The sequence below is a fragment of the Castor canadensis genome, chromosome 12 (assembly GCF_047511655.1).
Source record: "Castor canadensis chromosome 12, mCasCan1.hap1v2, whole genome shotgun sequence".
NCBI classification, from domain to species: domain Eukaryota; kingdom Metazoa; phylum Chordata; class Mammalia; order Rodentia; family Castoridae; genus Castor; species Castor canadensis.
This window is the reverse complement of record NC_133397.1, coordinates 75,344,914-75,360,870: the sequence shown is the minus strand read 5'-3', so window position 1 is coordinate 75,360,870 and position 15,957 is coordinate 75,344,914. Positions and strand designations below refer to the sequence as shown.

The following is a 15,957-nucleotide window of genomic DNA, read 5'->3' as shown; positions in this document are numbered from 1 at the left end:
GCCTGCTTCTCAACCAAACATGCTGGCATGTCTGCTACCACTACAAGCCCTCCTAAGTTGAATCTACCCATCCTCTTCTCTCATCACGGTCAAAAAATCACTAATCCCCTGCCCTCCGCCACCCAGGCCACTGCCAACACCCCAAACAAAGTCCCTCTTGACCCAGAGAACTGAGTCTCTGTAAGCACAGACCCTCCTGCACTCCAAACTTGGACCTTGCATCCAGGTAGGATAAGGAGAGAGAGGATGGATGGAGTCATGGGAAAGCCTCCTCAGAGGAACTCGGGCACTTGCCCCTGCCCTCCCCCAGAAATCGGAGCATGATTCCAGAGCCTGACCTCCAAGCTAGTCCCAAATCCTATCTCTCAACTCTGTCTCTTCCCCACTTCCTCCCAATAACAGGTTGTTTCTAATTTTGAAAAGCCTGTAAGAACAGGGACAGAGATAGCAAGGTCCCTCCCCATGAGCTAAGGCAGGCTGGGCACTGGGAAGAGCGGCAATGACAGTGGAACCTGGTGGAGAGGAGCGAGGCCAGAAGACAGAAAGCTTATTGTGCAAGAAAAGGAAGGAGGGCTGCAGGCCCTGTCCTGTGACACTGACTGTGCCCAGCCATGAGATGCAGGGGAGAGATGCTCGCCCCATCGGGACAGCTGAGACCCATGGACCTATTAAGTCCCAGAAGGGCAGGGGCAAACAAAAGACAAAAGGAATATACAAAATCACCAGAAAAGGAAAAGCAGCTGAGTTCCTCCAAGTTTTGACTCTGGATTACAACAATGCCATAGAAGAGAGATGGAAATGGCAGATGACATGGGAAGCCCTAAACCAGATCCTAAATGCTCTTGTCCAGGATTTCATGTCTCAGCTAATACTTTCAGGAGAAGAGTATTAAGAGAACATGGCAGGACCCAAGGGAACCTAAGGGAACACTTAAACTTGCATGCCACCCTAACATGCTGTGAAGCTTTTGAATTCTCCTTATGCCACATCCCCAGAAAATTCTTATTTTCTCAACACCTATGACAACAAATAGAACAGAGTGGAATAAAGAAAGGCAGGGAGCTTCCATCTTTCTTTGCCAAACATGCACTCTCCAACCCTCTAACCACTTGGGCCTCAAATGAGAGAACCTCAGCCAGAGGGAATCCTCAGGAACAAATGAAATGGCAGGGTCAAGGGTGAAATGGAAAGAGAGAAAGTGCCTCACACATAGGGATACTGTAAGGTCTTTATTGCCCACCAGCCACCATCAGTCTCCCAGCTACATGCAGGGTCCTCTGGGTCTGTCTAACCCACTCTAAGGACCTGTGAAATGCAGCCGCAGTCCAGCTCTCTTTTTCCAGGGGATCAGGGTGCTCCTGGGGTATACAATGTGGCAGAGAGGCCTCTGTGACCAAGCATTCCTGTGCAGGAGAACAAGAGAGAGGGCCCCTCTTGGCACCCATTTGTGAAGGGTCACCCCTGAAGAGGAGGGTGGGGTGGGAGGGATTCCCTAAGTGGGGATGGCACCGGTGGCAAAGAGCACGATGAAGAGGAGGATGATAAAAACAATCACACAGATGAGTACAATCATCTTCACGTTCTTCCACCAGAACTTTCGAGCCACCTTCTGTGATGTCGTCTTGAAGTGCTCAGACTGTTGGGAACAAGGTAGAATGAGTGACCCAGTGACTACTTCCCCTGAAATAAGAGTACAAACGGACACCCACATCTAAGTATATACGTTATTAGCTGAAGTAATAAAGTTTGAAATAAAAGATGCTCTATCCTCCTACCTTGATATATATATATACCTTTGTAACAATCTGGTTCAAGTTTAGAATTCTTGGACTCCTGTGAGTTCGCCACCTAAATGTGATGGCAGCTCTGGAATTCTTTCTCTTCTTACCTACCCCTGCACTGTCATACATCCTGAAGGGTCTTTAACACATGCTTACACCCAGGTGTGCAACACCAACAGGCAGTACAGTCCACCCTTGGGAAAGTAGACCCTGGACTGAGGGCTGCAGACTCCAGGTGGGTGCACCTCTTGGCCCCATGACTCCTTGTCTTCTAGGGACTGTAGAAGCAGAGGAAAGGACAGGGCAGTGCAGGGGGTTGGAAGTGGGGGAAACTCCTACTTCTCCCTCAAATCAAGTTGCAGACACTAAATCTCCCTGGGTCATTTACCCAGATTAAATTACAGAAAGAGGAACTAAGTCCCAGGGAGACCAAGGAGCAATACCCAAGATTCCACAGAGGGCTGAGTTTGGTGGCTTATGCTTATAATCCTAGCTAAGCAGGAGGAAGAGGGGAGGATCATGACTTCAGGCCAGTCCTGCTAAAAAAGTTAGTGAGACCCTATCTCAAAAAAACAAGCTGGAGCTGGCACCAGTGGCTCACACCTATAATCCTAGCTACTCAGGAAGCAGAGATCAGGAGAATCACAGTTTGCCCCAGGCAAATAGTTCGTGAGACCCTATCTTGAAAAAACCCATCAAAAAAAAGGGCTGGCAGAGTGGCTCAAACAGTATGAGTGCTTGCAATCCTAGCTGCTTGAAAGGCTGAACTCAGTCTACCTCATACCACCCTGAATGCGCCCAATCTCATCTGATCTCGGAAGCTAAGCAGGGTCAGGCCTGGTTAGTACTTGGATGGGAGAGGCTGAAATCAGCAGGATTATAGTTCAAGGCCAGACTGGGCAAAACGTTGTTCACAAGACTCCATCTCAACCAACAGCTGGGTGTGGTGATACACACCTTTCATCCCAGCTGGATGCCTAAAATAGAAGGATCTCAGTCCAGGCCAGCCTGGCAGGGGCAGGGGTGGGAAAAGGGAGACCCTATCTCCAAAATAACAAGAGAAAAAAGGGCTGGAGTCATGGCTCAAGTGATAAGAGTGCCTGCCTCACAAGCATGAAGCCCTGAGTTCTAATCCCAATATGTGCCCTCCCACACTGCCACCAAAAAATCTGGGCGTGGTGGTATACATCTGTAATCCTAGCTATGTCAGAGTGGGAATATTGCCGTCTGAGGCCAGCCCCAGGCAAAAGCATGAGACCATACCTGAAAAATAAACTAAAGCAAAAAGCCCTGGAGGCTCAAATGTACAACACTTGCCTAGCAAGTGCAAGGCCCAGAGTTCAAGATTCCACATAGAACTCAGAAAGCCAGAACCAGTCTCTCCACTGGACATAGAACCTGGGGCTTTAGCCTTAGCTGAACTTTGGAGTTACTCCCTTGCTCCTTCCAAACAGCTGGCTGGAGAGAGGGAGGAAGGTCTAGCAAGATGTGTGGGAGATATTATTCTAGCCTTCAGCTGGCAGAGAACCCTGGGATCAAAGAATTTCATTGCTCTTCCCAGCTTCTTTTTAATGATGACTCAGTACTACTAATTTTCTACTCCCTGCCTAACTCCCAGAGAAGACCAAAGGCTAGGGGAGGATTTTCCCAGAGCTAATATTTTTTGTGTGGGGAGGAGGTCAGATCCAAATAATTGTCAAGGGTAGAATTTAAAGTGAAAATCAGTTTCAAACGAAAGAAGCTTAAGAATGTACAGGCTGACTGAATGTCTATCTGTCTCAGGAAATGCCTTCATGGGTATGCCCCCCCAAAACCCCAGGCACTGGACTCATCCCTGGGCTCCACACCAATCAGTGGAGCAGAACAGAACCAGAAGTAGGAACCCAACTGACAAAAATTCCCAAAATAGGCAAAAAGACAGCAGGAATGGCAGACTTCATCCCTTCTACTCATTTTGCCTTCCCTCACAAAAACTTCTGTTTTCTTCAACAATTCTCCCTCCCTCTCTTCCACCAGCTCCAGTGGGCTCCCTGTCTCACCGTGGCTTCTAGATCCTCTGTCTTGTTGCGGAGATGGTCCAAGTTCTCCCCACGGGCCAGGATTCGCTCCACATTCTGGGTCATAATATTTTTGACTCCCTCCACCTCACTCTGCAGGTTTCGTACTCGATCATTTTCTCCACCTCTGCTGCCCTCCTCCTGGATGACAACAGCATCAATTAGGCCAAGTGATGGAGGATCCAAGAGGCCAGAGGAAGGTAGGCCTAAGGTGGATTTCAGCTTTTTGTAATGAGTGAATTGTTTATGAAGAGACTGTTTTTATGTATTACACCTGTAACCAAACCTAAGTATATTTTTAGGCCCCAAAAGGTAGATCTGATGCTAGACAGAGTAAATCAGGCCAAGAAGGAAAAGCAGGACATTATCTTCCCTGCTTCCATGCTTCTCAGAGAAGGTCATAGTGATGGCAGAGGTGGCATCTCACAACATTCCCTCCAGTGCACAGCAGAGCACTATCTACCAATCCCCAGAGACAGCTCACTTCCCTGATCCCACTGGGTTCTCACTTAAAGTGTGGGTGCTGGCCAGTACAGCATGTTCACCTAGCCCCACTCATCTGCCTCTCCCAGACAGCTGCTGGAGAGCTGCTCTGGCCTGGGGCTTCCTGGCCAGTGTAACCGCAGCTCCATGGCTGGGACCCACAGCAACAGGCAACCAAGGCCCCCACAAGGCACCACACGTGTGATTGAGTCTCACACTTCTGCTTTTCCCCACCACTTAGCACCCTGTGCAGGCCCCACACAACTGCCTACTTATGTGGATATTAATAAAAACAGCGGGGCCATTGTGGAAATGGAGGAAGTCCGCCTTGGCTGATGCCTCCCTATCCCTGAGGCTGCTTGATAAAGTTTTTGAACAGGGAGAGAAAAACATGACTAGGCTCCTCCCTCTGTGACCCAGTGGTCCTTCAGGAACTGGCCAGAGGTATGGGCTCCAACTAGATTATCATGGAAGCCCTTATCTCTCTTCCTCCTGTTCATGGAGAAGGGGCTGATTGCTTGGGCTTGGTGGACAGACATATCCTTTGAGTATCTGTCCAGGGATGTAGTGAAAGAGCAAGGGGAGAACTCCTGTTGCTGGCTGGGAATCTGAGACAGCAGAAGTGCTAACAGCCGGGTAGTGTCACAACAACGCGGCTCAGGCCCAGCTGGAGCAGGAGGAGGACAGAGGGGAGGGCGGCCCTTCTCAACTCTGCCTGGAATTCGGGCCCCCAGCCCCCACCCAAACCCTGCTCTGGTCCAGCACCAAGATGGGGGAGGGAGGCAGTGGAGAAGGGGCAGGAACCTCCACCCAGGCAGCTCAGGGCTATTTGTGACCAAGTTGTCAAAGAGGAGAGGCCACAGGCAGTGCTGGTCCAGCCCTCTGACTTTGCCACCAACTTGCCTTTTCCCAGCACAGCCAAACCCCAGTCTCGAGCCCCCTTTGGCTCCGCTCTCAATCGGTTCTTTCCCAGTTCCCAAGTCACTCACCATGTCCCGGAGTGCTCAGGCCTGTCAGCAGCAGAACTGGCCTCGTCGGTTTCCTTCCCGGCAGTCGGCAGTCCTCGTTTCACTTCCTGCTTGCTCCAACTTTCAGCCCGCCTCCGCCCACCCCATATCCCCAGCGCTCCAGTCACACCAGCCACACCTAACGCAGGTTTCCCCAGGTAGGCGGCACCCTCCACCGTCCTCCCTGTCACCTCCCAGAGGTTTAACTTAAAGCCACAGAGCTCCCTGGCGCCAAGTCTTCTAGCTTGTCAGGAATGAGAAAAAGAAAGAGCAAGCAGCCCTTCTAGGTGTCTTGAAGCTGGAACGTCTCCCTTTTTATGTCTTTAGTGTCTCATTCCAGTTTCTAGAGACCCAAATTAACCATAAGTTCTATGTCAGGCCTGGTTCACATGAAAGAGAATGCAGACGTGAAAATTTCTTGCTGGACAACTTGTCCCCAGGGATGTATTGAATGAGCAGAAGACTCTAAAATCCCCTGAGTTTGGAATGCTGAGTCTGGTTTCTGATGCTAGAAAGCCCTGGGTTACTAGCTGGGTGGCCCTAAGCAAATCTCTCCAGCCCTCCAGGTTTTGCAGGTGGTAATGCTGAGTTGACAGTGGTGGGAAGGAGTGGAAACAGCACACGAGATATGCCTAGCACAGGGTCTGGAAGGAAGCAGACAATGAGGAAACTATGGCTCACCACCCTCTCTTTCCCTTCCAGAGTTCAGCAGTCCTGTGTTTCCCTTCAGGGGTCATGGTTGGTGACCCCAGTCAGTGATCAGAGGACTGTCCAATGGACTGGGGGGCTCAGGGCAAAGGATTTTTCCACTAACGTGGCTTTGAGCCAGAGAAAAATCTACTCTTCCCCAGATGGTGTTTATCAAGGCGGAAGAACAATAACAGGGACACACAGAAGGGAACACACATTCTTGTCCCATCCCAAAAGAAGTATCAGTTCCAAGGAGGAAATGTCAGCTTCTCTAACGAATACTTTTTAAAAGGCTTTGATCAATTTTGGACCCCTGTAACCTTTTGGGACACTTTATTTTTTCCTTTGTGTACACTTTTGGTTTTGGTGCTGGGGATTGAACCCAGGGCTTCATGAATGAGCTACACCCCCGCCACCACCACCAACTACACATTTAGTTTTACTGTAACAAAGCAACTTGTACACTTTAAAAAATGTGCTCATTTTTTTAAATTTTTGCTTCCTTTCCAGTGAAACAAAAGAAGACTTAAGCAGGAAAAAGATTTCAATAGAAAGTGTCAATTCTAAACAATCTTACCGGTTCTGCTGATTCTCCCATCAAGTGACAGGGCTAGAGCTGTCATGAAGAGAGAACTTCATTTTTTTGGTGGAACTGGGGTTTGAACACAGGGTTTTATGTTTGCAAAGCAGGCATTCTACTGCTTGAGCCGCAATCATTTTTCTCTGGTAATTTTGGAGATGGGGGTCTCTCATATTATTTGCCTTGAACCGTGATCCTCCCTATTTCAGCCTCCCAACTAGCTAGGATTGCAAGCGGAAGCCACTGATGCCCAGCGAGAGAACTATTTTTAAAGCATCATCTTAAACTGCAAGGATGTCCATGAAACATAACAAACACGCCGAAGGAAAAGCCATGTTGTCAAAATGTCCACCAAGCCCACCAAATATTTTGCATTTTGGTGCTGGGGATTGAACTCAACCTGGCATATGCTATGCACATATTCATACACTGAGGTACACCCCCACTCATGAAAGTCTAGCTTACGATAAAGTCTTATCCCCCAACAAGGTTGTGAGATCATTAAGTTATGCAGACCTGAATTTGGGTGACCAGGACAAACAGCCTGGCAAACTAGGTATGTCCTAGTTTGCTTTTCCAGTTAGCGTGGCTACCTCCCTCTCATGAGACTTAGAAAGCCTACAACATGGCCATGTAGAGATGAGTTAGATTCCTTGATCTCTGCTGAGTATAGTGAAGCACACCTAGAATCCCAGATACACTGGAAACTGAAGCAGGAGGACCAAAGTGCAAGGCTAGCCTAGGTAATTTAGGGAACTCCTGTCTTTAAAAAAAAAAAAATCCTTGGTCTCTACTTGTGCTGTCCAATGTGGTAGCCACCAACCACATGTAGCTGTTCAGCATTTGTTTTCACTATGGCTAGTCTGAATTGAGATGGGTTGTTAAGAATAAAATACACCCCAGACTTAGTATGAAAAAAGAATGCGAATCTCTCATTACTTTTATATACTGGTGGCATGTTGAAAAAATGTTTTGGGTATATTTAGTAGAAGAGACTGATAAAATTAATTTCACTTGTTTCTTTTACTTTTTAAATTTGACTAGTAAAAAATTTTTGTCTTTATTTTATTTAACTTTTGGCTAGGGATTTTTTTTGGTGCTAGGGAATGAACCCAGAGCCTTCTGAATGGTATGTAAGTGCTCTACCACTGAACTGTATCCTCAGCACAACTACTAAAAACATTTAAATTACAGATTATGATGTGGCTCAAGTCATATTTCCATTGGAAATGCTGATCTATTAATATTACATGAGCTTAGATATACTTGCATAACAGCTTAACCTCAGTTACCTCATCACCTGTGTCTGACACAAATTTAAAAAAACAGTAAATATTGGTGATTGTGATTACTGTTAAGAATTCCAGGACTGGGACTAGCTAAAGCGGTAGAGCCCATGCCAGCAAGTGCAAAGCACTGAGTTCAAATCCCAGTACCCCTACCCCCATCCCACCCTACCCCCCAAAAAAGGGAAGGAAGGAAGGAAGGACAGGAAAAAAGAAAAAGAGTCATTTCAATGGACTGGGGATGTAGCTCAGTGATAAAGCGCTTGACTAGCATGTGTGACCATCAGAGCAATTTCCAGTATTGAAGAAAAAAGTCATTTTTAGGATTAAATGCATATACCAATCTTCTTTATGCCCAGCTGGGCAGTGTACTTCTGTCTCACAGGGAAAAGGCCAGGAGGACGAGGAAAATACACATTCAGGAGCTCAAGTGAATTTGTTCCCTGCACCATCATAGAGCTCACAGCACTTTCTTCCTCCACTCTCCTTTCTGTAGCTTGTTAAACTGCCGTCCACCCTATTGCGACACAGTCACCCTTCATCTCCCCCAACGTACCCTCTTCCTTTCTGACCGTTTTCTTAGAATCCAAAGAGTCTGCCCTTGGCCTCTGACTCTGCACTATTTTCTAGAGCAGTACTCCTCAGTGGGGTTGACTTTGCCCTCCAGGGGACATTTGATAGTGCTTGGAGATATTTTTTTTGTCATGACTAGGGGAAAGGGTATTATAGTATCTAGTGGGTAGCGACTAAATATGCTACTAAAACATCCTGCAATGCAAAGGATAGCTCCCTGCAACAAAGAACTCTCTGGTAGTCAGCGTGTGGTAACACACACGTGTGATCTCAGGTGTAGGCAAATGTATCACAAGTTTGAGGCCAGTCTGGGTTACACAGGGACACCTTGTCTCAAAAATCTAAAGGCTGAGGATATGGCTCAGTGGTAAAGTGATTGCTTAACATGAGCAAGGCCCTGGGTTCAATCCTCAGAGCTGGGGAATAAAAGGATTACTCTGCACCATGTCAATAATGCTAAGGTTGAGAAACCCTCCTCTCTTAGGCTGGATGTGATAATACATGCCTGTAATACCAACACTTGGGATGCAAGGCAGGAAACTATCAAGTTTGAGGCCAGCCTTGGCTACATAGCAAAAACCTATCTCAAAAAACAAAACAAAACAACAACAACAAAAAAAACAACAGGAGGCTGAGATTGAGAGGATTGTGGCTTGAGTCCAGACCTGGCAGATAGTTTGCAAGACCTAACTCCCCACCCCCGCCCCGCCATAAAAAAACAAGCAAAATGGACTAGAGGTGTGACTCAAGCACCTGCTTCACAAGCAAGAAACCCTGAGTTCAAACTTCAGTTCTACCAAGAAAAAAAGGGAGGGTTGAATGGCTTAAGTGGTAAAAGTGCCTGCCTGGCAAGCATGAGGCCCTGAGTTCAAACCCCAGTGCCACCAAAAACAAACAAACAAAAAAACCCTGAAGAGCCATTTGTGGATTTGATTCCAAATCTGGATCTCTAGCTCAGACCTCTCTCTCAACTGCCAATGCTGCCTCTCCAGTGCCCTTTTCTTAATGTTGCTTCCAAGTGGTACTCTGATTCTCTTGCTTTCTCAAAATAGGAACCCCAAAGCCATCCTCCACACATGGTGGGTTATCACCATGTCTTGATGCATTCTCAGTCATGTCTGTAATAGCTCCCCTCTTCTATCTACCAGCTCTTGCTCCGCAGTAAATGCCAGCATGATCTCGTCTCTGGACAATTTCAGTCACCTCCAACCTGGCCTCTCTTGTCCTATCCATTCCTCTACAGTTTGCTTGCTATCTTCCCAAAACACTGGAGTATATTCCAACTTGCCTGCAGGTTAAAGCCCAAACTTATTAGCAGACATTCTGAGTGTTCTTAACCTGCTTTTCTAAGCTGGTTTCCCTTAAGACTCGCCTCCCAGCCCTCCAGTCACACCAAATCATATGCCTTTCCCCAAACTCCCTAAGCCATCCCTTTCATACTTTTGCTTAAAGGCTTCACTCATCAAGGCCTGTGGAAATTCTTTTCATATTTAAGACATAGCCTCCCTGAAGCCCTCTAGATTTCCTCACTGAAGTGAATTTACTTCTTCCTCATGTGATCACCCTCACATTTCCTTTTATAGAATCTATCATTTGCTTTGCCTTTAACTGTATACACATTTGACCTCTCCAAGATTGAAGTATTGTAACACAGACTTGTCTCTGTCTGTCTGTCTGTCTCTCTCTCTCTCTCTCTCTCTCTCTCTCCCTCCCTTCTTTCCTTCCTTTCCATCTTTCCTTCCTTTTTGTGGTACTGGGGTTTGAACTCAAGGCCTATACCTTGATCTACTCCACTAGTCTTTTTTGTGATTTTTTTTTTCAAGATAGGGTCTCACAAACTATTTGCCCAGCTGGCTTCAAACTGGAATAGTCCTGATCTCTGCTTCCTTAGTAGCTAGGATTACAGGCATGAGCCACCAGCACCCAGCCACAGTGCTAACTTTAAACAAAACAAAACAAAAAGCTGGGTGCCAGCGGTTCATGCCTGTTATCCTAGCTACTAGGGAGGCTAAGATCAGGAGGATCACAGTTCAAGGCCAGCCCAGCTTGAACTGATAGGTCCCAGTTCTCGAGACCACACCTCCAAAATAACCAGAGCAGAATGAACTATCGGTGTGGCTCAAGTGGTAGAGCACCTGCTTGAAAGCACCAAGCCTTGCATGCAAACCTCAATCCCAGTTAGGAAGAAGAAGGAGGAGGAGAACAAGGAGGAGAGAGACTGTACATGGTCAGTATAGACACCACCATCATAGGCCTAACTACATATGCAAGGTAAGCAATGCTCACCCTGGAGAAACTGGGGACCTGGGAGGTGGTGGGAGGCCATAGCAGGGTGTGCCTACCCGTCCCTTCATTCTTGTGGATTCAGTGTAGTGCTTGGCACGAGACAAATCAAGTCTTGCTTTTTGGAGTTTTCTGGAATTTTTTTCCAAATATTTTCAATCTGTAGTTGTTGAATCCCTGGATGCAGAACCTGTGACTATGGAGGTTCCCATATCTAACTCTCTACCTACCAGTGTATGTGAAACCATTAGTCTACACCAGTTCCTCTGGTTCCAGTCCAACACCACAGGGTGTATTCCAGTCCTCTGTCTTTCCATTTTTGGGGAAAACAAAGTTGACATAGAGGTGAAAGGAAATAGCATTTATCTGGGAAACAAGGAATTGCAATTCCAGCACACTGAATCAGGGCACCCTTGAATCATATACTGTAAGCCAAAATGAAAGAGAGGATTTTTTTAATAGGGAATTTCCACAGTAAGTCCCTATTTTTGGAAGAAGGTTTTGGAAGCAGGCTGGGCAAAAATTCTATCACAAACCCCTCCTGATCAGTTAGTTAATTAGGGTACTCCTAGCTGAGAAATGCTGAAAGCTGCAGATAGTGACTTCAACTGTTTATCCAAGCCTATTGGAACATTCTGTAGTTTAACCTTTAGCAGGTGTTAGGACAATCCTCTCTTAATCTCCCAATTCCACTTTGGAAAGTCTTAACCTTGGGTTTGAGGCATAGCTCAAGTGGTAGAGCACTTGCCAAGCATGTGTAAAGCTCTCGGTTCAACCCCCTGTACTGCAAAAAAAAAAAAATTCTTAACCCTTAAGTTGGGCAGGGATGGCATATGTGTGTAGTCCAGGCTACTTGGGAGGCTGAGGTCAACATGGGCAACACAGAGAGACCCCCACCTCAAATTAAAAAGACAACAGTCTTGTTGGAGGTAGATGGGGTATGCCTGAAATCCCAGAATTTGGCGGAAGGCTAAAGCAGGAGGCTGACTTTGAGGCCAGCCTGTGCTACATAATGAGACCCCATCTTGAAAAAAAGTCTGCGTTTTAATGACTTCATTTTCTTTCACAGCAGTCAGGAACTGTGTCCTCACCTTGTATTATGTAAGTCCTGCCTATGGTAAGCAATTCACTACATGTTTTGGATATTACAGTGAACACTGAGAGAGGGTTTCTTTCTCCACAGTGGAGAAGAAGTAGAAAAGATCTGTGGAGCAGTTTCTTTCCTAAACTTTGAATTGTTTAAACTTCAAGCTAAAGAAATAAACACTAAAGGCTTTGTATATTGGTCCTGAAAAGGTAAATTGGAGATCAACAACTCCCTGAATAAAAACAAGTTGTATCATAGGATGGAGAGCTGCCAAGTTAGCACAGCTCACTTATTAGAGGTGGGAATATATAATATATACATATATATATATATTAGAGGTGTGAAAAAAAAATATATATATTTGGTACTGGGATCTGAACTCAGGCCTTCAGCTTACTAGGCAGATTCTCTACCACTTGAGCTATGCCCCCAATTCTGTTTGCTTTAGTTATTTAGTTATTTAGGGCCTGGCATTTATGCCCAGACTGGCCTGACCTGGATCCCTCTATTTATGCTAAAAACTTGTGATTTCTCTCTCTTCACAAAATTGTACTCATCTTTCAAAACCAGTTCAAATGCTACTTCAAAAAACATTTCCCGATTACTCCAGTCATAATTCATTTCTTCCTTGGTGCTCTCATAGCACTCACTTAATATTTATGGCTTTCTACATTATATTGGTATCCTATTATTTCTGTATTATTAGTATTAGTATTGGTGCTGGGGATCGAACCCTTGCTAAGCATGTGCTCTACCATTCTCCATTCTTTTATTATTGCCTTTTTTAAAATTTTTTTTGAAAAAATACGGAACGCTTCATGAATTTGATGTCATCCTTGCACAGGGGCAAAGATGTATCGTTCCAATTTTAGTACATGTGCTGCCGAAGCGAGCACTACTATTGCCTTTTTGTTTCATTTTGTCTTTTGAGACAGTGTGTCACTACATACTTAGGCTTCAAATGTTTAGTCCTCCTGCCTCAGCCTGAGTGCTGGGATTATAGGATGTATCACCATGTCCAGCTGTATTACCTGTTTCCTCGCCCTTAAGCTCCTGGTGGACAGAGACCACATCTTAGTCATTTAACTCTTCCTCTGTAGCTTCTCTAGGCCTTCGTACATAATGCTGAACATAAGGTATTTTTTATTTCCTCAGTGCAGGACATCTAATGCAGGACCTCCTGCATGCTAGACAAGTGCTGTGCCACTGAACTACACTCCTACACTGGAACCATCATTTGAGTGGTTCTAGAACAGTTAGAATAAGTTTCCTGAGCCACACTGAATCCCTTTGGGTCACAGTCTGCGGATTAAAAGATCCATCTCTTAAGTATATCTATGGCTTCCAAAGTGGCTTGGGCAGCCTTGCCTGTTAGGATGACCTAGCGGTGACCATATCCTCAACACAGGAACACTGTTAGCCCAGTGATTCCAGAGGCCAAACACAGCTGGCCCCAATAATCCCCACTTTTATGTCCACCCCTGCCATCCTTTTCCTTTAGGAAAGCAGTCTGTGGTGCTCAGTGTGTCGCCAGAAACCCTGGTATCTCCAAGGACAAAGCTACTGCAATAATATTGAGAGATTTGCCTTTTGAACTGTGTTGACATCTACATTGATGATGCAAAAGCACTGGTGACAAAACAGCTGATAACTGCACGGTAATAAAGACAGTGTCACCAAATTATAATGGTAGTCATTGTATTCTTCACGGCCATGCATTTATAATTTTTAAAAGGGCCATTTTTAACTAAGAGAGTCCTTCATGAAGTAGTATGAATTATTTTTATTAAATATATTTATTAAATCTTGAATCTATAGTACACTTTTTTTTTTTTTTTGCCATACTGAGGATAAAACCCAGGGCCTCACACATGCTAGGCAAGCACTCTACCACTTGAGCCATACTTCTGTCCTTATGGCACACACCTTTTTAATATTTTATGTAAAGAAATGGGAAATATATTTTCAATACATACACATATAGTATTTCTGCATTCAATAGTTTTCTCATGGGTTTCAGAGAAAAAACGTTTCTGTAATTTAACTTTCAGTTGAACTGATCTTTATTTTTAAGTTAATGAACTTTATTTATTTATTCATTTGTTTATTTTTGGTGCTAGAATTGAACCCAGGGATTTGGGCATGCTAAGCATGAGCTCTGCCTCTGAGCTATGCCTGCAGCTTTTATTTATGTATTTATTTTAGGCTTACAGAAAAATTGAACAAGTCCAGAATTTCCATATGCCTTTCCATGCTTCTCCAGTCCCTCCTCTTAACACTTTGATTAGCGTGGCACAAGTGATGAGCCAGTATGCACGCGTTATTACTAGCAAGGTCCACAATGTGCACTAGGGTTTACTCACTGGGTTGTATATTTGGCCAGTTTTTTTTTTTTTTTTTTTTGTCAGTACTAGGGTTTGAACTCAGGGCCTGGTGTTTGCTTGCTAGGCAGTCACTTTAACACTTGAGGCACTCTGCCAGCCCTGGTGAGTTTTGACAAATGTATAATGACATTTGTCCACCATGACACTATTACAACATTATACAGAACAGTTTCACTTCTCTAAAAATTCCCCAAACTACCCTTCCCCCCAACTCATTCCCTATCCCACCCACCCCCACTGCAAATCCCTGGCAACCTCTGCTCTTTTCTACTGTCTCCATAGCTTTGCCTCTCATGTACGGATGCTCCTGTACTACTGATGGGCTTATATCCCAATACACCCATCAAACGTTGAAAATATTGTAAGTTAAAAATGTAATTAATACACCCAACCTACTGAAAATCATAGCTCAGCAATATAGTGTACTGTTAAGCCACAATTATTTACTCCTGTGATTGGATGCTGACTGGGGGTGGGGGTGGCTCTCTGAGGAACTATCAGCATGTGGCTAGCCCGGGAAAAGATCAAAATTTAACAATTGAGGTATGGTTTTTATGAATGTGCATTGCTTCCACACAATCAAAAAGAAGAAGTTAGCCACGTGCGGGTCTCACGCCTGTAATCCTAGTTACTCAGGAGACAGAGACCAGGAGGATCGTGGTTCAAAGTCAGACCTAGGCAAATAGTTCATGAGACCCTATCTTGAAAAAAATCCATCACAAAAAAGGGAAGGTAGAGTGGCTTAAGGCTTACTGAGTTCAAATCCCAGCACTGCCAAAAAAAAAAAAGTAGAAATTGAACCATGGTAAGGCAAGGACTGTAGTTGGAATCCTGTAGTTTCTATCCTTATTACATTGATTGCTTTCACTTTGTAATATGAATTTAAGGTTCCTCCCTATCTTGTGGTTTGATAGTTCTTTTTTTTAAATTTCTTTGAAAATTAACATATTGAGATAGGGCCTTGCTACATAGCCCAGGCTAGTCTAGCACTCAAGATTCTCATGCCGCAGCCTCCCAAGTGCCAGAATTTACAGGCATGTACTATCACACCTCAATTTTCTTTCTTTTTTTTTGGTGGTACTGGGGTTTGAACTCAGGGCCTACACCTTGATCTACTCCACCAGTCTCTTTTTTGTGTGACTTTTGGTTTTGAGATAGGGTTTCACCAAATATTTCCCCGGGTTGGCTTTGAACTGCGATCCTCCTGATCTCTGCCTCCTGCGTAGCTATGATTACAGCCACTGGCACCCGGCTCATTCCATTGTATAGACATGCCAAAGTATGTTAATCCATTCACGTATTGAAGGACATCTTGGTTGCTTCCACATTTTGAAATTATGAATAAAGCTGTTATATTCATATGTAGAATTTGTGTGTAAGTTTTCAACTCATTTGGGTAAATACCAAGGTGATGAACTGTTGGATCATTTGGTTAAGAGTATGCTCTTTTAGCTTGACATGGCAGCACACGCCTGTAACCCCAGTACTCTGGAGGCTGAGGCAGGAAAACTGAGTTTGAGACCAGTCTGGGCTATGTTGTGAGATCCTGTCTTAAAAAAAAAAAAAGTAAGCTTTTTAAGAAACTGCCAAACTCTCTTCCAAAGTGGCTGTACAATTTTGCATTCCCATCAGCAATGAATGAGCATTCTCACTGCTCCATATCCTTACCACCGGGTGTTCTCAGTGCTTTGTAAATCAGACACTCTAATAGGTATGCAGTAGTATTTCATTGTTGTTTTAATTTGT

General features: G+C 44.9%; 1 protein-coding gene and 1 pseudogene across 1 annotated transcript; both read right to left on the bottom strand.

The window, feature by feature from the left end:
• Positions 1 to 1,216: 1,216 nt before the first annotated feature.
• On the bottom strand, positions 1,217 to 5,467 carry Vamp8 (vesicle associated membrane protein 8). Its single transcript, XM_020163354.2, has 3 exons — positions 5,311 to 5,467; positions 3,821 to 3,979; positions 1,217 to 1,636 (listed from the first exon to the last, which is right to left on the bottom strand). Exons 1-3 carry the CDS (start codon positions 5,311 to 5,313, stop codon positions 1,493 to 1,495), a joined length of 306 nt encoding a protein of 101 aa, XP_020018943.1. The 5' UTR covers positions 5,314 to 5,467; the 3' UTR covers positions 1,217 to 1,492.
• Positions 5,468 to 12,627: 7,160 nt separating this feature from the next.
• On the bottom strand, positions 12,628 to 12,723 carry LOC141415219 (U6 spliceosomal RNA; annotated as a pseudogene).
• Between the last annotated feature and the right edge of the window lie 3,234 nt (positions 12,724 to 15,957).

What these genes read in the sequence shown, in the direction of transcription:
- Vamp8 (XM_020163354.2), bottom strand. An exon ending in CAGAGGATCTAGAAGCCACG is followed by an intron (nt 1,637 to 3,820) that starts GTGAGACAGGGA and finishes TGTTCCCAACAG; the next exon opens with TCTGAGCACTTCAAGACGAC.